The 22,995-nt window shown below is 38.8% G+C and overlaps 2 protein-coding genes across 3 annotated transcripts in view; one reads left to right on the top strand and one right to left on the bottom strand.

Moving 5' to 3' along the window:
- Positions 1-2,823, bottom strand: part of LOC134214738 (nose resistant to fluoxetine protein 6-like) — a 29,467-nt gene extending 26,644 nt beyond the window's left edge. Inside the window, exons 1-3 of the mRNA XM_062694060.1 lie at positions 2,672-2,823; positions 2,470-2,606; positions 2,258-2,401 (exon numbers count right to left, since the gene is read on the bottom strand). Of these exons, the coding sequence (XP_062550044.1) occupies positions 2,258-2,401; positions 2,470-2,606; positions 2,672-2,780 (390 nt within the window). The 5' untranslated portion in view covers positions 2,781-2,823. The remainder of the gene's footprint in view (positions 1-2,257; positions 2,402-2,469; positions 2,607-2,671) is intronic.
- A 1,656-nt stretch (positions 2,824-4,479) lies between these two features.
- LOC134214739 (nose resistant to fluoxetine protein 6-like) overlaps positions 4,480-22,995 on the top strand; it is a 32,190-nt gene continuing 13,674 nt past the window's right edge. The window contains exon 1 of one of the 2 annotated variants that reach the window (XM_062694062.1): positions 4,480-4,572. In XM_062694062.1, the coding sequence (XP_062550046.1) occupies positions 4,566-4,572 (7 nt within the window). In that variant the 5' untranslated portion in view covers positions 4,480-4,565. Of the gene's footprint in view, positions 4,573-20,430; positions 20,542-22,995 lie in introns of those variants that run through there. The other variant, XM_062694061.1, reaches the window with a different exon arrangement.

Genomic DNA, 22,995 nt, shown 5'->3' with positions numbered 1-22,995 from the left:
ATGGAGATCATCCAGTTAAATCTCAATCATTGCGACACCTCATAGCAACTGTTGTGGCAGTCGCCAACGGAAGCAATATGTGACGTGGCAATTATCGCTGAGCCGTATTGAATCCCTTCAAATAACGGCAACTGGGTGGCGGACTCATCGGGAATTGCGACTATCCAAGTGATGGGCAAATTCTCTATTCAAGAAGTGGTAGACAGCTCTAGTGAAGGTATCGTTATCGCCAAAATAAACGGGGTCTTCGTGTGTAGCTGCTACGCACCCCCAAGGTGGACTTTAGAGCAGTATAACCGGATGCTGTATGCACTCACGGTGGATTGGGGAAGCAGACTGACTAACGCCAGAGGTTACAGTTTACAGGAGGCGCTGGAAATAAGATTGGGCAACGAAGGTACCGTTAGTACATTTCGCAGAGATGGCAGGGAGTCCATCATCGATGGCACCAGGCGATCCGATATAGAGTTGGAGCACGAACGTCGACGGTACGACGGGGGATGAGGTGTAGTTGGCGAATCGAAGACGAAGGACTTCGATAAGGATCTTTTTATCGAAGCACTTCGAGCGGACAGCGACGCTACAAACCTTGACGCAGATCAGCTGACGGAAACGCTAGTGAGGGCTTACGATGCGACGATGCCGAGGAAATTAGAGCCAACGAACAGCCGGCGTCCAAGTTACTGGTGGAACGAAAATCTTGCCGACCTTCGCGCTGCGTGTCTCAGAGCTAGGTGACACTCTCAGAGGGCATGGTCTGAAATGGTCAGTGAGGAGCGAAAGAGCAAGTCCAACTGCTTCAAGGAGTTGTGCCAAGAAGTTGACGCTGGGATAACGCTTATCGAGTCGTGACAAAGAAGATCAGGGGTCCAGCGATGCCAGCCGAAATGTGTCCGGACAAGCTGAAGATCATCGTGGACGGCCTTTTCCCGCAGCATGGTTCTACGACGTGGCCTCGTGCGCCGTACGAAGATGAAGACCAAGTAACCGCTGCAGGTATGCAAGTCTCCAATGACGAGCTATCATCAGTGGTGAAAGGTTTGAAGATGATGAAAGCTCCGGGTTCAGATGGAATTCCAAATGTGGCTCTCAAATCCGCGATCTTGGCGTTTCCGGACCTGTTCAGGATGGTGCTGCAGAAGTGTTTAGTAGATGGTAATTTTCCGGATACGTGGAAGATCCAGAAATTGGTGCTGCTGCCGAAACCAGAGAAACCGCTGGGGAATACAGCATCGTGTAGGCCCATATGTCTGCTGGCGGGCCCTCCTTAGCCGTGCGGTAAGACGCGCGGCTACAAAGCAAGACCATGCTGAGGGTGGCTGGGTTCGATTCCCGGTGCCGTTCTAGGCAATTTTCGGATTAGAAATTGTCTCGATTTCCTTGGGCATCAAAGTGTCATCGTGTTAGCCTCATGATATACGAATGCAAAATGGTAACCTGGCTTAGAAACCTCGCAGTTAATAACTGTGGAAGTGCTTAATGAACACTAAGCTGCGAGGCGGCTCTGTCCCAGTGTGGGGATGTAATGCCAAAAAAAAGAAGAAGAAGATGCTTTGAAGCTTATGGGGGTTGTTCGGAATCATTTCACAAAGTAAAAATTCCTACAAGAAGGAATATGGGTTTTGCCCTCTGACAACCATAGGATGTCCGGGAGGCTGGCATGGCAGAAATATTGATTTCTTGCATATGGTTTGAACAATCAAACTTTAAGTTGTTGTAGACCTTCCAGCTACGTACCTTCTTCGGCAAAGTCTTTCGGCATCTTTCAGACTATATGAGTATTAAGTCACGTGATTGACGATAAATTGAAGCCGCTAAGAGCGAAAATGTTAAAAAGTGCGCTTTCCCATATTAATTTCCATATTAATTTAAAACGCGATGCGGAAAGCGAGGACGCAACCAATTGAGCCCATATTTTGCACAGTTGATTGGGTCCCAGAACGATTCAGAATAACCTTGATCTCACTTGATTGGGTGAAGTTTACGTTTTACCATACACTCTATTGTAGGATACTATATGAGTACACATATTGCTTAGCTTATTACTGTCTCTTAGAGATTAACAACCCTTTAGTTCAAATCATTAAATTGATTTAATACTCACTTAATCAAATTCAAACCGAGCCGTTACTACGGCCGGTACTTATAAGCTCGTTTTAAGCACAACACTCACCCAAATAATTCAACTTCCCACAGTAACATCACACATCTACCGTCCGTCTGCATCCATCCACCAATCGTTATCGCAAGTACTTACTTTAAAATCCACTTGAAACGATGCCACGCGCAGTTCTTCGCGCTGTGTTTGGCTAAGTCCACCAATCGACCTCAAACACTCGTCGATGCAAATACCGCGGTCCAAAAGGTTGTGCCGAAAATGACGTACGTCCGCACTGAAATTCTTCACGGAAGTTTTTGAATGGCAAAAATTGAAAAGAAAATTTCATTCAACAGCATGTGTCATCTAACCTGGATTCGTTGCCATAGAGCACTGGAAGGGCGAGGTTTCACTAAGCTGCGCACCATGCAGTAAGCACTCCCTTGCTTCAGACATTTCCCATAGTCATCGTACTGATACAGTTTAGGCATATAACTGTATTCGATATCTTTAGGAAAAAAATAAAACTAATCGAGTCGTGCTACCAATCCAAAAGAATATATCACTTATCACCTGCATCCAAATTTATAAGACCATCACTTGTCCCACATCTAATGTAAGGAACAATGGATAACACTCCGAGCAGCGCATAATTTAAAATGACCCCAGATGCTTTCCTCATGGCGTTCGGGTTAGAACTGCAGTTCCATTAACGTACTCGCTTGAACCGCTACCACGATTCCAACTGGACTCCAGAGATCGAAGCCGAAAAAAAAACATAAGTACTCTCCATCTCAAACCATTCTTGTGGATGATGTTCAACACCGACGCGACGACGGTAAATCGTACTGTGGTTAAAACTGGACGATTTGCGGCCAACATTCACCATCATCGATGAGTCGGAAAGCATTCGACACCTTCTCGCGAATGTTGGAGGAGCGAAACCAGTCGATCTTTACGCCAGTAAATTCATCCACCGTGCATCACCGGGAATGTAGACTCTTACCGGGGTCCAGTTTGCGCTTTCAACTCGAAGAGCTTGTGTGCGATTTCCGTACTTGCTGTTCAGATCGGCAAATCGCCAATTTGTTCGACCTTGGTCTCAACAACTAACCGCGTACTACTTCCACGGTATGGCTACGACACGTGAAGTCTGTGGATGGGACACGCGAAACCATTCTGGTTGTGATAAATGGTGCCGAGAACACGTGAATGACCCCTGCTACGTCCTTTCAAGTTGTAACAGGAATGTAGTTCCGTACTCATTTCCGTAGGCAACTTTGCAGCATCGAGGATAAATGCATGCGTTGAGAGCATGACGCCTGAAGAGATTTTATCATGATTGATAACTATGCTCGTAAGCCAAGCAGATGATAGCATCGCGGTGATGTTGTGGGGGATGGTTATAGATGGACGAGCCAATACAAGTGAATGAAGAAAGTGAGCATTTCAATTAGTCTCACAGGATAGGGAAAATGCCTATTAAGGAGCAAAATTAAATCGCACTAATTGCAACACTTTCTATAAATAATGCATGGGCGTTCAACAATATGCGCGTTTCAAGCCTGTAAAACAATTAATGTTTGGGATGGGAGAGCCCCTTAATAATGGTTCATTTTAAAAACATTTATTATATTTCATTATTTCAAAAAATCATTTTTCCATTAAAAAACCAAAATGCCATCGAACAGTAAACCACCACAGTAAATGGTATTCTATACTACATTAAATTCAAATCATTTAATTGAGTAAGCTTTCCCTAACAGAAGATAAAATAGTATTATCTTGTCTTCCTTTTCCATCAAAATAATCTGCCATTGTGTCACCACGACATGATGTTAGGTGAAGTATTCCTGGGTCACTGGGCATGACCGCTATTGCCGGAAACGTTGTGGAAGTTGAAACTGCTGCGCTGCACTTATTATTTGTGCCTTCGGCTAATTTTTTAGGAAATTGTAATTCTTCTATATTATTAAAAAAAAAACACAATAATACAGATAAATAAAATATAGGACGCTCAATTTCGTAATGATAATGAAAGCGCGTCGTTTATTTTTCAATGCTTATGTTTCTCTACATTGCCATGTGATCACCAATGGGGTTCTATTACAAATGATCGAACAAGTTATGGAAGGACGCAAATAGTTCATACATTTGAACTTGAATGACAACTTATCAACCATGTCCGAAGATCAATACTGTTGTTTCGTCTCTTTCATTGGTGCTATGTAAGCGTTTTCTATGTTAACGTCACGTAACTGGATAAAAAAAAACATACACTTACTCGGTCAAACTCTGAGGTTTGCGTTTGTCGTATGAAGTATATTTTGATGTCAGTCAAGGTGTTACGGATGCGCGGTAAAGTCACGGTTATATTTCGACGTGAAGTGTTTGCTGCTTCGGAAGATCAAACAAACTTTACTGAACAAATCAAAACAATGTGTGGCATAACTAATTTGGTAATGACATGCGAGGTACCCGTACAATGTTTGCTATCATGTATTAAAAGGCAGAATATTTTTTATCTTATTTTTTTTGTTTGTTTCGATTATAGCAAAGTATATTCTTAAATTTGTTATTCTTTGTCTTTCCATATTCAATTAGCAATTATAAAGATCAACTTTTCAATATGTACTAACAATAGAGTTTTGAACTACATGAAACCTCTTGATGGACGCTACTAACTTGCATGCCATGGGTAACTAACGTACAAACCGTTGGTCGAAATAAACTATTTCATAATGATCGAATATGAAAAGTAAACAGCGCATAAAACTTGAGATTCAAAAATTGGAAATTGTTCTAGTATACATGGCTCAAACCTTAGCCTATTATGTGGTGGTTGAGCACATTTATCGATTTAAATATTCAAATATTGGAGTTCTTAACGAAATTATGCCACCAAACGGCTTTCTTACTTATGGTTATTACGTATTCGTAAGTATTCGAAAACAACAATAATTGTTCACAATCTATTATTTAATCTATCAAAAGTTTCGTGCAAAATGGACTTTATGTTCGGCCAATTTTACTAATCTCGGCTCTGGCGTTGGATGCTTTTTCAGTCCATGAAATGTTGGTAAATTATTAGGCAATTATAATGTGCTGCTTCAAGTGAAAATCGTCAACCGTATTTTGGCAACGCGTGATCCAATGTTGTTCAAAAAAGTTTTGTTTAATTGTGTCACTATACTAATGAAAATAGTGAATTTAATATGAATGCTAAAATAAAGTGATTGTTATCCGTTCATCTAATGTGCGAAAATAGGTAAGTCCATTCCAAAAACTACTTTATTGGACAAAAGAAAAATCTAATATAAATAAATGAATTGATGCACTCAGATGATATTTTTACAAAAAAGTCTGAAAATCACAAATCTCGTTTGATGCACCTCTAAATCTCCATGGATTTGGCTGAAAATTGGTCAGGAGACTCCATTTAAGATACTCATTGAAATAGAGGGGTGGCACTTTGAATCTGGAATACTTTTGAAAATGGTGAACAGATCTAGTCTACAGCTCTTAGATGGACCTACGTCGAATGGAGTATCCTTCTCCACTGGACTCGATCCTGGGTCAATCGCTTCCAGTCGCCCTGAACATTGAACGCCCTCAGGTCCTCTTCAACTGCAAAAAGCCATCGTGTACGCGGCCTTCCACGAAGCCAGCGGCCTCTTCCGGGTTCTCTACTAAATATTATCTTCGCTTGACGTTCTTCCGGCATACGAATAACGTGACCAGCCCACCGCAGTCTGCCGTGTTGTATAAGCTTAATAATATCCAGACCTTTACACACCTGGTACAATTCGTGATTCATGCGACGCTGCCAGATACCGTTCTCCTGTTTACCACCGAGTTTTGTCCGCAGCACCTTACGCTCAAACACTCCGAAAGCTCTCCGATCAGCCTCTTTTAACGTCCATGTCTCATGGCCAGGGCTGGCATACTCCTCAGAGTAGTCGAAATGTGCGTGCCTTCCGCACTCCTCAAAAAGACCGGAGAGAGTGTGTTTTGATTATCGCTCATTTTTTCTCTTCCTCAACGCTGTGAGGCCTCTTTGTGTTTTTACTCTGCTGCGAATACATTTGTCAGACACGAAGAGTTGAGGATAAATGATGAAATAAACACACCGTGTTCCTCAATGAGTTTTGATAGAACGGTGAATCGAACGGATGAAAGTAAACATTGCTAAAGGTAAACGTAGCTGTTGATACTATTTATGCATTATTAATTTTGTTTTGTTTTTGCTTGCTTTTGAGATGTCCGTGGGCAAAACTATTCAGAAGCCTGTCGCCCACCTGTCGCTTTAAAACGAGTTAACCTTCCGGGACTCGCTTTATCCTGGACCGCTCACGCAGTCCCGCCTGCGTTATGAACGAGAAGCGTGCTTTTTTTGAACCTGTTGTACTTTTTACAACAGCGCGAGTCTCCGAAGGTTGATGACGATTTCTAAATACAATTTTCGTCAGGGAATCTTGGTAAATGTAACGGTTCTAAAATCGGAACTAAACAGAAAACTGGTTCTTATATAAAGTAACATTATTTCATATCAGTGCTATATTTTCCTTGATTATAGCATCATGCCCAAAATACTCCTGCTCCGATACGGGTTTTTGTTTGTTTGCCGTCGGAAAACTGATCCACCCTTATTATTTGAACGCCATATTAGGTGAAGTTATTTTGTTGTCCACAACCTTCAGAATAATGTTTACGGCCGTACGAATGTTTTATTACAATCTCATTGCGAAACACTGTCTATTTAGCGCAATTCTATGTTAAATAGTTTTAGAAAAGATTTATTAATTACGCCAAGCTTAAAATCGGCTCCAATTTCCCTTGAGTCTTTCGGCGAATAAGGGTTGCATGAAGAAGAAGCCTAAAAATATTTGAAAACAAATGGCACGGGAAAGCACTCGGTGATATTTTTAAAACTCTTCTCACAAATTCTAGACATCCCATACTGTACGGTAAAGAGTGCAATCTAAAAAAATAAAATTCAAAATAAAAATGATGTGTTTTTAAAAAATATAAGAAAAGTCCATCCCCGTACTACTAACCGCTTTTGTATAAATTGCTTCTAGAATTTTCGAGAAGCGTCTAAAAAATTTCACCGTATGCTTTCCCGTGGCATTCCTTTCAAATATCATCTTTTGGCTTCTTCTAATGGATATAAGAGTTACCCTTATTCGATAATGCTATACTTTTTTGCATAGATCGCCAAACTTCTTTGAAACCCCGTCCCTCTCTAAGTGACAAGTAGTCAATTGATTTTTCATAGCAAAATATCAAGGTTGTTAACGTTAATCAACGTTTAACGGCGTTACGTTGAATCGTTGACGTTAATTTCAACGTTCAACGCAAACTTCGATGGCTCGCTAAATGCCCTGGTTAACGTTAACGTTAACGAAATTCGTTAATTAACGTTAACGTTTCGCGTTAATTATCCCGTTGATTAACAGAAACCTTAGTAAAGCAGCCTCACAATATTTACATAATGTACAAAATTACAATCCGGTACTAATAAATGAACTATTTTTGCTATGTCGATGTCGGCAGCACCCGGCAGTTTCACTCCCGTACCCCGAACACCTTTTTAGTGACAAAGCACAAGTTTGGTTTGGTTTTGCATCCCGAAATTTTCACTTGTTTATCAAACCGTTGGCCATGACAACGCTTCCGACGATGCATCGCTTCTTGAGAAAATCAACGATGGAATCAATGTTGGCGTTGACGTTGATTCAACGCTATTCATTGACGTTAAAGTTTATTTTCAAAACATTCAACGCAACGCCGTTGACGTTAAGTTTTCTAAAAATTAACGTCAACGGCGTTAATCGTTGATTAACGTTAACAACCCTGCAAAATATGTTATTGTTCTGCGAGCATCACGGAAAACAATATCGTTTCAAAGAATTTTGCACTAAGTGGCACAATTTTGTGTTGGCTCAAATCTCACCGGAATGATTATCTCACTCTTCGTCTTCATCCTCACTCATCGTGTTGCCTTTGTTACACAATGAGTATCAACGTCACTCTCTGTGGTGTGTACTGAAATCTCCTCATTGTGCACAGTGTGTGAGGAAATGCCAGCTCTGCTCATGGCCGTATAAAACCACCGGAAGAATCAGAGTAGTATACAGCGCGAGTTTTGTTTTCGTTTGCAGACTACGAGACTAAAGCTGGTTACGAAGTCCGTAATAAGCCTTATTTGCAGCTGCAATAAGCCTTTTCACCTCGCGGGTAACATCATTATTGCACGTTGTGTGGCATTGGACAGGCCTATTATCATGAACAGGTCTATCATGCATGTGTCAAATGACAGATCGTGTCAGTCATCGCGAGTATACACATTCGCAGTCAGTCGAACCCACCTTCCTCGCGAGTCCAGCAGTACAAACATGATGGGTGACAAATATGCGCGATGTTGAATTGCACACACGTCACTAATGATCCAAGATACACAAATTCTTGTACCACTTCAAATTTTTCACCATCCAGCACCATTTCGCTACCACCACCACTAATGAACCCACGTTGATTGCCAGCGACCATGTACTTCGTTTTGCTAGTATTGATCTTGAGTCCAATCCTCGCTGTCTCCCTCTTAAAAGGCACAAAAGGGCGATCAATTCCGATAATACCGATATCGTTCGCAAATCCCAGGAGCATATGCGATCTTGTGATAATGGCACCGCTTCTTTGCACACCAGCTCTCCTAATCGCTCCCTCGAGCGCTATATTGAACAGTAGATTCGAGAGTGCATCACCGCTTTAATCCATCTAAGGTAACAAATGATGTCGATATTTCATCCGCAACCCTTACACTTGATTTCGATCCGTCCAACGTTATACGAATCAGCCGTATCAGTTTCGACGGAAAACCATGTTCAAGCATAATTTGCCATAATTAAATCCGTTACACTGAATCTTACGCCGCCTTGAAATCAATAAACAGATGATATGTCTGCAAATTGTACTACCGGAATTTATCAAGGATTTGTCTCAGGAGTCAGGGTACACATTTGATCCGTCGTTGATCGGACCTCACGAAAACATGTCTGATATTCGCCGATGAAGGACTCTGCAAGCGGTCCCAGTCTGTTGAACAGAATACGGGACATAATTTTGTACGCAGAACTAAAAAGGGTTATTCCTCGGTAAATGGTGCACTCCAGTTAGTGCCCTTTCTTGAAGAGAGGGCAAATGAGGCCGTCCGACCAGCTAGCAGGCATTTCCTCGTCTTCCCATGTTTTGACATAATATAGTGCAGAACTTCATAAAGTTGCTCACTGCCATGTTTGAAAAGTTCAGCCGGGAGCTGGTCCTTCCCCGCAGCCTCATTATTCTTCAGCTCTTTAAGGCTTCATGACATGTCATTCAGAATGGCTGCCTTGCGGCTTACCAACACAGTAAAACAATCACCCACCCCACCCACTCGGATATGCACCGATAATTTTAATTCATATACTGACTACATACCTGACTATCTTCTCACTAAAAAAGTAAATCTGGACTTAGTTCGAAGTTCAATCTACGCGGCGGTACGATGATATTATCACATATCGCTAATTTAGGGAAGATATATAAGCAAGTGAACAAAGTGAAAAAAAATCCCCCAGTAACGCACCATGCCGACGGCGTCGCCGGTTTCAACACTCTGCACGTCGTCGGTAGCGTCGTATGCAAGCAATCATTGATCAGCAACAGACAGTGATGTCGATATGAACTATTGTGAAATCATAGCGGAAACATGTAAAATATCGATAAAATTAATCAATCTTTTCCTAACGCATTATGTATTGATGCAGTAATAATATCTTATTGATTCTGTTTCGAAGTGCATTGTAAAAACTGAAAAATCGGAGCATAAAATGATTTTGTTATTGATGTGTTTGAGCCGCTGGGAACAACGGTTTAAGATGTAAACATAAACAGCCAGCATAGTGAAAACATAATCCATAAATATTCACCTAAACCAAAGAAAAACTGATGCTTTTCTGACAAATTCCATCAGTTAATCCCATACTTAGATTGTATTGATTAATACTGCGTGTAAATTGGGCTGAATTATTCCGAATACGTTCAATGTTTACTGTTGTCGGATGTTAACAAAAAATGAATCCCACTTGTATGCTTACTGAATTGGTATTGGAAGTTTCCACCACTACAAATCCATGGTGTCACAACGCTTCACCTTAACAGCTTTTTTAACCTCATCTTGTGTAGGCGACTCCACAGCTTATCCATCGTCGCTAATATTTATTCTGTTCACCGATGCACCGTTACTTCCACTTTTCAACAAAGTCTCGAAGTGTTGCTTCCACCTGGTAGACACTTCGGTTTTATCTGTCAGCAAATTCCCCTGTTGGTCGTTGCACATGACGGGAGATGACGCTGTCTTTCTCAGCATGTCATTGACAGGCTCATAAAATCTCCGCATATCATCCTGCTCCATTCTTTCCTGCGCTTCACTAATAACTTGTTCTTCGTACTCTTTTTTCTGCCTACGGTGGGTTTGTTTTTCGGCTGCTCTTGCTTTCTTATACCGATCTCTATACGATCGGGTACCCGACACCAACATCCGGCTTCTGGCAACGTTCTTCTCGACTGTCACTGTCTGACACTCCATATCGAATCAACCCGTTCTAGGTCGCCTCTATGCAGTGCCTACTACTTCTCGTGCTATTGTGCTCACCGCTCTACGGATCGACTCCCATAGATCGTTGATGTTGTCGCTAACGTTGATTGCACTTAGCCGGTCGTCGAGCTTCTGGCGGTACTCACCGATACTCCTTCCGCCGACAATCGCTGGATATTGTAACGCATAGTTCGCTGTGATCTTTCGTTTGATACAGTTGACAACCGTGATCGAATTTTACTGACAACGAGGTAGTGATCAGAGTCAATGTTCGGACATCTGAATGTCCGCATATCGATAACACCCGAGAAATGGCACCCATCCACCAGAACATGGTCTATCTGGTTGCAAGTTTCACCATTTGGGTGACTCCAGGTGTGCTTTCGGATGTTCTTTCGTGCAAAGTAGGTGCTACTGATGGCCATCCCTCTGGCAGCAGCGAATTTTACTAGCCGTAGGTCGTTGCCATCACGCTATGTTTAAAGGCAACTATTATGCAAAGTGAATGCACCTCGGATGTTAAGCCGTTAGATCATAATTTTGACCTCTTGTTTAAGGATCTGTATCGATGGAAATATTTCATCGGTGAAAATTTGACTTGTTACCATTTAAGGGGATATTTTAAACATAAAAATCTATTCTGATTTTTTAAGTTTTTTTTGAAACAAGTTATATAAAATTGGGAAAGTTTTTTAATCACCGTACATGACTCAATCATTATTGATTTATTGGCATTTATCGGTGAGTACAACATCTAAAGCTCAAAGTAAGAGGGAGCGCAACAATGAAGACAGTATGGATAGGTGTCACAAGCGAGCGACGAGTATGAAGCAGGGTTGCCACATATACAGATTTTTCTGTATTTTACAGATTTTTGAACTTTAGCTGTGACCAAGAATCTGTATATACAGATATACAGATTTTTGGAAAAATTACAGATTTTACAGAGTTTTTGAGGATCGTAGTACCGAAAATTATTGTAAATTACTTTTATTCTTCTCTAAAATGATCCTAACTAGAGCCATTTTGAGATTAACTTAATTTCAATTTAAAAATACAGAGCATGTGGTCTCTGGTAGGTTTTGTTCTTAATTGGCAATTTATGCAGATCAATGATTTTGAAATTCGATCAGATTATGTGCAGAAAAATGTTCAGATTATATTTTAATACATGTGATCTTAGAGAACGCTCTAAAATTAATACTAAAGAATCAGGTCTAACTATTATTGATCATATCTGAAATGCTTTGAAACAGTTTATCAGTGCTGAAACTGAAATTTGAAATAGTCCAATAAAGATGTTGTCCATATGGCTATAATGGATACATTACATATGTTATTCGTAAATGATCAAATATTAAACATTGAGAAAGCAAGCATTGTTGCTTGTATTCCTTTATTTGTAATCCTTGGGAAGAAATTTGCAAAAAAAATTGCTAAATATTGACATGTCTGACTTGTTGTTCCGCATAGTATTTCCGGACTTTATCTTTTCAAAACTAACTTTATAAAAGTCGATTTTGATTTGGTTCAGATGGATACAGATTTGCAATACAGATTTTTTTACTTAAGGTACAGATATAAAGATTTTCTGGGGCAAAAATACAGATTTAAATGTGGCAACCCTGGAAGCGAACAGAAATAGAAATTTTAGTAGAGGGCCAGTTGAGAGAACAGCATTGTTGAAATCGCTGTTATTCTGCCTAACGTCCACCCAGGAACGGCTTGGGTAGTAGCATGGTGACTCTTACCAAGACAGGTAAAATAACAGCGATTTCAACCTTCTATTATGCTGTTCGGCGCATGAGAACAGTTCTAGCGATCGGTGGCTTGTTCGGAGATTCATATGAAAGTCGCGCTACTTTGCTTCACGCCTCATCCCGCAGCTCTTACTTTGCCCAAGATGATCTTATTCGAACCGCACCTCGTACTGACTCGAGACGCCTTACTGTTGAGGTCGAAATACGTATCTGTCAAGGTACAATTAAGTGGTGGAATTAAATGGGATTATACAAACTTGTCTTATGACAAGTGAAGACATTCCACTAAAAAGCTCAAAATAATTTTCTTAACAATTTTCATATTAATTAATGATTTTGAGTGTATTACTTTAATTTTCATATGATGAAAGTAGCAGAAGTTATACTAGGAATACTGGTAACACCGAACATATATTTCTTTATTCGATAGCGAATTCTTGTGTAACTGCATATCTCATACGTGTCTATTAAAAAACCAGCAACCAGCAACCCTGCACCGTTCACTTGTTACCATAGAAACAGAATTTAGCACTGGTCAGGTCAAGATACTCGATTATATTTCAATTGTGTTCATAATTATCTTCTGGAAGGAGGAGACTATGACACAATTTTAGACAAAACCCCTCATCCAGCGCAACATTAGCTGGTGAGATTGGTCTACCAAATTTTCGGCCCTATAGCAAACAAAAACCATCAAGACAAATTTGAAGTCTGGACATCAGAGGTCAACGCAACCCATCATGCTACTTTGAACTAGTTCTAAGTTTTTTAATTTTTTGTTGATTTGAAATGTTAAAAAGTGATATAAAATAATACTTCTAATAATACTTCTTATTGGCATTACATCGACCACTCTGACATATGCCGCCTCGGAAGTCGGAGCTTAATGTTTATTTAGCACCTCCACAGTTATTAACTGCGAGGTTTCTAGTCCAAGTTTTTGCATTCGTATATCATGATGTTACGATGATACTTTATGCCCAGGGAAAACGAGGAAATGTCCTAGACAAGACCGGGAATCGAACCCAGCCACTTTTAGCATGGTCTTGCAGTGTAGCAGTGCATCTTACCGCACGGCTAAGGAAGGCTCCAGATCTATTCATAACTAGTCGACCCGGCAGACGTTGTCCTGCATAGTAGGCGAAAATGCCCATGCAGAATTCTCATACGAATCTTCATTCAAGATTTTCATATTTACTCAACCCTACTCAAAATTTTAGCATGAGAAAATATCATATAAACCCGTCGGAAACGATAACGAACATATCTGCTGAAGGAATAAAGAAAATCCATCCAACCGTTTTCGAGTTATGCGGATACGAACACAGACCATTTCATTTTTATTATATAGAAGATAAACCTTCAGAACATTTAAAACTGGCAGTAGTTTTAATATAACTTATTTCTACTATCTTCATCATATGAAAAATGTTTTTATATGAAAATGTTTCTTAAAGCATCAGGAAAAAAATTAGTGGTTGGATTTCAAATTAAATTGTTTCAAAAAATTTTAAAAGTTCAGAAAAAGTTTTTAGATGAAAAATATTACCTTAAATAGTAAAAAAGTCAAAATTTCACCGATGAAATATTTTAATCGACACAGATCCTTAAACTAGAGTTCGAAAACTATGATCTAACGCCTTAACATCCGAGGTGCATTCACTTTGCATAATGGTCCAATGCACCGAGTTCATCATTGACGTTTGAGCGGTGCGCTATTTACTAAGAATGAATACTTTTTCATTCATCGAGTTCATGCAAGTGTTCATTTTTAGTAAACAGCGCCCGTCTCAAACGTCATTGTGTTCATTCGGTGCATTGGACCATAGTTGCCTTTAAACATAGCGTGTGTCATTGGTAGCGGAGTGAAGGCTCTCCCTACCTATTATGGAACGGAAAAAGTCCTCTCTACCGACCTGAGCGTTAGCGTCTCCGATAACAATTTTCACCAAATTCTTGAGAACGCACTGCGCTGAAAATTTATCAGATCTCCTACTGCAATGGCTGGTGATCACTCGGATTACTTTTCAGGATGGTTCATTATTTGGTTCACTTGAATTGTGCGCTTGATTAATTCGATTGTGGCTTCTTCATAAATTCACATTAATTAACCAGCGGATCTCTCATAAACTCCACGATTGAGGAAAGAGCGGGCTGGGGAAGTAAACGGTGTAGATAACGAAATCTCGCTTAACTTTTCAAAAGGACCTAAGTAACATTTTTTTCATGAATTAATTTGAATAGCGTAATCAACAGAAAAACATGAAAGCTTTTGATTGCACTACTCAAATTAAATCATGAAAAAAATGTTACTTAGGTCCTTTTGAAAAGTTAAGCGAGAAATGTTTACATGCTCTATACAGCGCCGTAGCGTGCCATGAGAAATAAAGCAATTTTATTTGTTAAGGGGCCAATTAATAACCGTTTGCACAGTCCAATGGTGGAGATATTTCAAATAGTCTAAACTAAGAATATCACCTAATTAAACATCAACATGTTGAAGGCAAGGATGTTGTCGATCATTTAGGAATTCGCGTTCGATCATTTAGTAGTTTGTCAATAACTCATTACAGAAGCTGGATTTCAAAATGTGTTGTATGGTGGCCTTCTAGTGCGAAGGTTTTTTTACAACTCTGCCTAATGGTTCGTTGTTAGAATTCAACTAATAACGGAGTTATAGCGCTAGTTACAGTAACTTAAACTAAATGATTGGAATTTTGTTATCATTTAGTCTAAGTTACTGAAACTATAGTTATAACTCCGTTACTAGTGGAATTCAAACAACGAACCATGAAGCAGAGTTGCAGAAAAACCTTCGCACTAGAAGTCCACCATACAACACATTTTGAAATTCAGCTTCTGTAATGAGTTATTGACAAACTACTAAATGATCGAACGCAAATTACTAAATGATCGATAACATCCCTGGTTGAAGGATTTGGTGTTAGTTTTGACAACTATTCAGGATGATAAGGTTTTTCTAGGATCTGAAGTTGTTTAACTTATTTGAACATCGTGAAGTTTTATTCCCAAATTGCGTGGATTTGATTATTCTCAATTTTCGCCACTATAATGATCACCGAAATTCCGAATAAAAAAAAATCATGGTCGAATTGGATCTAGCAACATTTCCAATTCCAGCAAACCAGAAACTTTTACTATTGGGGATGAAAGGCGAATCCGTTGAATATTCGATGGGAGTTTAGAATTAAATTTTTCTCCCTGGGGCCCATTATAACAAAAGAGCTTTCAAGGAGGGTGCGTAATTGAAATAATGGCACCCACCTAATAGCTTTGCGTAACCGGAACATCTGCATCGAAGGATTCCGATAACCAAATATTTTATTATTTATGCTTTGGCTTTCGATGGAAATTTTGGCCTCTCAGAATTAGATTTTTACCTAACAGTGCCTCCAAGCTAGTCACAAAATGATAAGAGAAGGTACGGTGGGGATAACAACCAGAAGTAGTTTGTTTTTGATCCAGAGTTAAATTTCATTGACCCAATAGGTCGAAATTACCAACAGACCCTGTACAGAGTTGAATTTTTTTTATCTAAGAAGGTTCGACAGCGATTTTGACCGTCCGGCCCAAGATGAATACACAGCTAGGTGTTGCAATGTGGTTAGTTTGTGGAAGAGAAGAAGGCGGGGGTGAAAAATTCATTTTCAGTGCAAAACGACAACAAACCGGCTGGCTCTCTCATACTAAAATCCAAGATGGCTGAATCGTGAATTTGGCAGATTGGAACACCTAGTGGTGTATTCATCTTGGTCCGGCCGACATACGTCAGAGTTGGATTTTAGATCTGATAGGGCGGAAGGCCATGATAAACAGATTTTGACCTCAATATTCCAGATATTAGGTAAAATTTTATGTGTTATTGAGCGAAAAAGATTCATGAATAAAAAACATTCAAAAATTTTAATGATCTTTTAGTCTGTTCTAGATCCTTTTTTTACAGATTTCATACGAAAATCTAGAAATGTCCACAACTCTGTGAGGTTCCTTACATATTTTGCAATAGTCAAAATCTCAAAAAATCTTGGGGGCTGCATTCTACATACCACCGAATATTGACTGTTATTTGAAGCATCATAAATCCACTAAATCTTACTTACATTACTTAAATTTTACTTAAGATTAGGATTTTCATGAAAAACATTTTTTTTTAAATAAATTTCCGGAATTCCGGAAAGAAACTCTTCAGCAATTGTGCATGGTTGTACTAAAGGACTTTTCGAAGGATTTTTTGGAGAAATTTACAAAGCCTTTAAAAATAAATCTATGGAGGAATGTGCAAAGGAATACTTGGTGGAGTTTTCAAAATTATTCTTGGAGGCGTTTTCAAAAGATTTTCTGTATGATTTTCTGAAGAAAATTAAGTTCAAATGGAATTCTTAAAGAATTATCGAAATCATTTCCGTATAAAAATAGAATAATCCACCTAGCGGTGATGATGCCTTTCTCGTGTAAAATGTTACGAAAAATTCACAAAAGAGAGGTCCAAATGGGTGCACTTTGGGGAGAAAGATTCAGTTATTTCCATCAATACACATTTATATTTGCATTCATTTTTACGATTTTGATTTTTTTTGTAAAGGGGTACCTTCAGAAAAATAGAGAAAAAACAATGTTTTTTTTAATAGCTCCGGGATGCAATGGCCGCGTCGCATGCAACCCGTTGCAAGCAAATCGAATAAGCTAAGTAGAAAAAGTGTGATTTTTTTTGTACACACACACATACATACATACATACACATACAGAGTCGATTGGTATATAACATTATAGGTCTCCGAGCCTTCTATCAAAAGTTCCGTTGTGGAGTGATTATACACTGGTGGAAATAAGTATAAAGACAAGCACGGTTTGCATACAAAATGGACATGTTGGGAGGTCAATATCTCGATTCTTAGCGATTCAATTTGGGCTATTTTTTGCTAGCAGGCCAAAAATGACTTAAATTTTGATTCAATCATAGTTACATTTAGGCATATTTTCTGCTTATACGCGTTTCTGTTGGAAATAATTATAAAGACAGTTCCGTTGTATGGAGCTCCATATAAAAAAGTGGTGTCTTTATAATTATTTCCAGATTTTGAGGTCAAAATCAACAGAGATGTATACAATTTACTCAAAGATCGAAAGTTCAAGTTAAAAACAGGTGCCTAGTAAAATTTCAGCCAAATCGAATCGCTGCGAATCGAGATATCGATCCTCAATCATGATGAAAATGTATGAAAATCATGCTTGTCTTTATACTTATTTCCGGCGGTATATGGTGGAAATTCTTTTTTGTGTGTAAATTAAACTATAGAATAAATATTCACTTTGATTCAAATTCAATTCCCGAGCTTCATCGTGCCCCAGTTAGGTCCGTTAGTGGATATTCGCCTTCTCTACGATATCTCACGATCCTGAATAAAGTTGACAAATATGCTTAAACGGTTTATAATTGACTGTAATTTGAATTCAATTCTAAAGGATATGGAGTCGTAAAGTTGACCTAATGCAAAATTCTTATGCATTCTTAATCTCATTTGAATGCATTATAGAAGATTGCTTTTTATTCATTTGCTAACTGCTTAACGCTGCGCACCAAGCCCAGTTCAACTAAAATCACATCTGAACAGCTAAATTATTGGAAACAAGTTCTCATCTGGAAATCTACATATAACTTTGTATGAAGATAATGGCTCCACCGCCGTTCAATGAAGCCTTTCACCATCTTTTCAAGACTGTAGCACGCAGCACGCATTTACCTATCTCTCGTAAAGCACCTCGTGGTGATACTGATTGGAACGCATGGGATATGTTTGCAAAATAACATCAAACGCTGATCTATTGCAAAACGCATTACTAAAACAGTGCCAGCATTTGCCAGTTGGGGAGACTTGATCTTCTTTTCTCATTTCCGATGTATCACAGCCAAAAGCGAGTATTTTCACCAATGCTTGTGCTATGACAAAGAGAAAGCGTGTGGTCATTGTTAGGATAAGTTATTCATATTTTGCATGGACACTAAAAAGATCTTCAAGAGGGTCAAAACACACAAACCGTCCTGCACAAAAACACGGTTGTCAATCTAAAAAATAACTCACAATATACCGATCATTTGACTAGAGGATCTATACTAAAAAATATGCTAGAACAAAACTACTTTGGTTCTCGATAAAACAGGGGGGATCAAATCTCCCAAGGGATGGAGCTTCCCCACCTTCCCCTGCTTTGTCACTGAAAAATTTCCAGTGGAAATAATTAACAGACACTACAACACAACAAAAGAAACCACAAGTAACGGGAATAGTAGAAAAGTACCTACCTAGAAGTATTTTACTGACTGTTGAATTTTCATAGATACGGAGAACTAATGTCCAGCTCCCGCGACGTTGAATTTTCTCCCATTTCCGGATGCCGCAACTGCATCGCGACTAGTGCGCTTTCATGTCATAGCCAGCCGTGCTCCATCTCCATTATGCACAGTCACTTCGGTTACCAACTGAAGCTGAAGCATTAAAGTTTTTTAATATAGTAGGTGATTTTAAGCAATTTCGCAAAATACTCCAGTGTGCAATAGTTTACAGACACTTCAGTGTGCTTCATATGAGCACATTCTGAATTTCTCCACAACTGCTCGTGGTGCTCGATTTTCTCCATGTCCTTCGACTATCGATTCCAACATTTGAATATTTAATTAATATCCGTTGCAAATGATTCGTTGTGGTAGAAAAAATCGCGAAATACTAATCGATAGTAGAATCCAAGATGAATACACCACTAGGTGTTCCAATCTGCCAAATTCACGATTCAGCCATCTTGGATTAACCAGCCGGTCTGTTTATGTTTTGCACCGAAAATGAATTTTTCACCCCCGCCTTCTTCTCGTTCATAAATTGGGCAGGTGGAAACACCTAGCTGTGTATTCATCTTGGTAGAACCGTTCCAAGTTTATGCCAAATCAGCAGTGGAATGTCCATTGCGGAACTAGCTCTTCTCTCGTAATCAAGATGAATACACCACTAGGTGTTCCAATCTGCCAAATTCACGATTCAGCCATCTTGGATTTTAGTATGGAAAAGCCAGCCGGTTTGTTTATGTTTTGCACCGAAAATGAATTTTTCACCCCCGCCTTCTTCTCTTCCATAAACTGGGCAGATTGAAACACCTAGCTGTGTATTCATCTTGCTCGTAATTATTACGAGCGGGTGGGTGGACACTTTTAGTTGAGTTAATTATTGGGTTTGACTGCGCAGGTAGGGTAAACAAGTGCGTAAAATTAGTTTGCTAGCTAGAGTAAGAATTACTTTTAACATTTGATGTATGAGATCTACAATCGGCGATTATACCTTTGTATTAAGGCTCCCCCAGACCTAAGCGATTTCATCGCCGCGACGGCGACAACTAGTCGCCGCGATTCTGTCGTTTGGTCGCTGCAAGCAATGTTCTATTTACGCTTCCATACCAACGGCGACAGAATCGCAGTCGCCAAGCGATAGAATCGCGTCGCGACTGTCGCGTCGCGTGTGTTTGGGGGAACCTTTAATAACATAATTGGTTGGTAATTTTTACAAGGTATGTAATTACTTCTTCGTTTTTATTTGCTCTACGACTCTAATGGATCTTTTCCTGTCTTTCAACTGCCACAACGTTTTTATTTGGATTAACATAGTTATTAATTGGATAGACATATACCTACACTTTCATTGTACGAATGTGTATCTTGTGTAGTAAGCTCAATTAATACACCAAGTGAGTCGAAGATCTTCCCACCCAAAAATGGTCGAACCGAAAACCGGTCCGGATTGGTAATCTAACGCCTTTGCTCACGAAGCCAACTGGAGACCCTAATTATTCTTAGAAAGCAATAATAGTAGATATGATTTTCATTTAGTGAGATCTGTATTTTTGCTTTGAACAGTTATATTTTATATCTCTCCAAGTGATACGTATAGTTTGTGAGAAAAAATGAAATCCAAATATTATTTATTTTTAGATCTAGTATTTACGCTAGGTGTCATATCAGCGTTAACGGTACCATTCAATAGTAAGTATTTGTCTACATATTAATGTAAAAGTAATCGTAAAGTTATCGTTTTCAACGAAACCCCGAACATTATTAACATTACGAGCAAAGGCGCATCCACATTTCAAGACGTGGGTAGGACAAATAGAGGAAATGCTGATTTGGACATCTGTTCTGGTGTAAAGAAATCAATGCACATGCACATGCACAAATAGTCAATACTAAATTTAAAACATATTTGAACTTTTGAGCGTTTCGGACAGATTGCTCACATAATTTGTGAAATTTTCTTTGATTTTCAGGACAAATATTGCATTGCCAATTAGCATGATTGTACATTTCGTAGTTGCTTGTTGCTCTTTAATTGAAACAATGGTGATCATAGCCAATGTAGGATAAGCAGAGGAAAATCAATTCTACAATTCGAGCATTCTTTTGCATCTTCATGATTGTCCTTGAAAGGAATGATTGGTTAACTGGGGTGGCATTGGAAAAGCGACAAAATAAAAAATTCACGGCGCTTCTTCAAGACATGAAGACGAAAAACATGTTCAGCTACTCATGCGCATTAAAAAAAAAACGATAACGTATGCACTCAATGTGTTGGCTCGCGTTTAATTCGACAGAAACGACGCGTTCTACAAGTGCACGATCGCTCATGCACCAATCATCCAACTTCACTGTCTTATGACTAGAGAAAAAATAACCCACACATTTCTCGGCCGTTCGCTGCAGCACACTCATTGTATGTTGGTTATAGAACTGCCAATGAAATAAGGATGGAGAAATTATGGGGAATAACAAGTTTAATTTTGTTTCCGAAGTATGTTTCCAATATTATTATGGATTATTAGGATGTCTCAGTAGAGAGATTCAAATTTTAACTTTTTGCTCCCGATACTTAAATTATTGCGTTTGCCATATTTTTTGCCATGTTTTTACCAAATTTAGATGTAATTTGATTGTGCACACGTAATTTAAAGTTTATATGGAAATTGCTTTAAAAATCTACCCTTATGTGAGAGATCCTTCTGTGAGGTGGCTCATGAACTATTTATATCGACACATTGACTACATAAAATACTTCTTAAGCTGAAAGGCAGTTGTTTTTGCGAAGCGATTTGTCGTTTGGAACCAAAGTCATGATGATGATGATGATGGTCCGCCACATACCCCTATAAATGTTTGAGCTGGACAGGTCATCTTTAACGTGATACGGAAAGCACGAAAAATCATCAAAACGTCATCATTTTCATCATTGAATGATTAACTTTTTTTCTACAACAAATATGACTTCGAAAAAGTATCACCGTCGTGTGCTTACTCGCATATACATGCTGATATATTTACAGTTAAATCAATCAACTGAAAACTGAAATACGCCACTCCAAAATTTCGAGGTGACCATGCTACAAAGAGACAAGAAATAGGAAAAATAACACGGTATGTAGTGCCTCCCCGAGTCACCTTAGAATAATTAATTAAGATCAATATAATCAGATTTGCTAACAAAACGATACGATTATTTCTACAGATATAAATTTGTATGCAGTTTTCCATTACCATAAAACATAAATTTGAAAAATTAACTGCTGATATCAACTTTAAACTTTTGCAAGCATCTGTAGTGATACATCGAGCTCTACAAAAGGCAATACTTGTGATACCTCTCTCACAGATTTCATAAATTTCACCAAAACCGTATTCATGTTATTTTATAATATTTGAGGTTATGGCTTTCAGTCTTCCTATGCTGAAAAACGGGTTTTACCTTTATCAAGGAGGATAAATTCAAATTTTGCAGCTCCTACCGAAAAATAGAGGGGGCGATTATACATAAAGTTGTGACAAAACGTTCTATACTAAGACAATGTAACAATAAAACGGGACTTAGTTAACTCCTTGGTAAAGGTACAATATATGTAACTGAAGCGTCGGATAAAAACGTAATACTCGTTTTTAAGCATAAGAAGACTGAAAGCCATAACCTCAAATATCACCATCTTAGTCGATCTCTCCTAGAAAGTTATTTTATAAGACCGCAATTTACAACTCGTAAACATCATACTTTTCTACGAAGTTCGATCATCACAAAGCACAAAACTTGTGGTACCTCTCCATCAATATCAAAAGATCTGAGTTCAGTCGCGAGTTAAATAATCTACCAGATGACTTACTATTAATCTAAAGAATCCTTCAAACAGCTCAAAACTTGCACAATTGTAAATAAATGTGAAAAATCAACTAGATCTGCAATACGCGCGCGAGGCTCAAACTTTTATAGACTACACAAAAAAGTCAAATTAAAAGTACGTCAACTATATAAAAATCCAGCATCATCATCAACTAATAGTTTATTGATGCTCCAATAATTAGCTGAATAAAATTGTTCATAAAAAATATCCGTTAGACAACTTCGTCAAGCTACAAAATTAGCCAATAATAAAAAGCTAATAATACAAACTCGTCTTATGA

Source organism: Armigeres subalbatus, chromosome 2 (assembly GCF_024139115.2).
Source record: "Armigeres subalbatus isolate Guangzhou_Male chromosome 2, GZ_Asu_2, whole genome shotgun sequence".
NCBI lineage: Eukaryota > Metazoa > Arthropoda > Insecta > Diptera > Culicidae > Armigeres > Armigeres subalbatus.
Note: the sequence above shows the minus strand (reverse complement) of the source record. Positions and strands in the feature narration are given on the sequence as shown.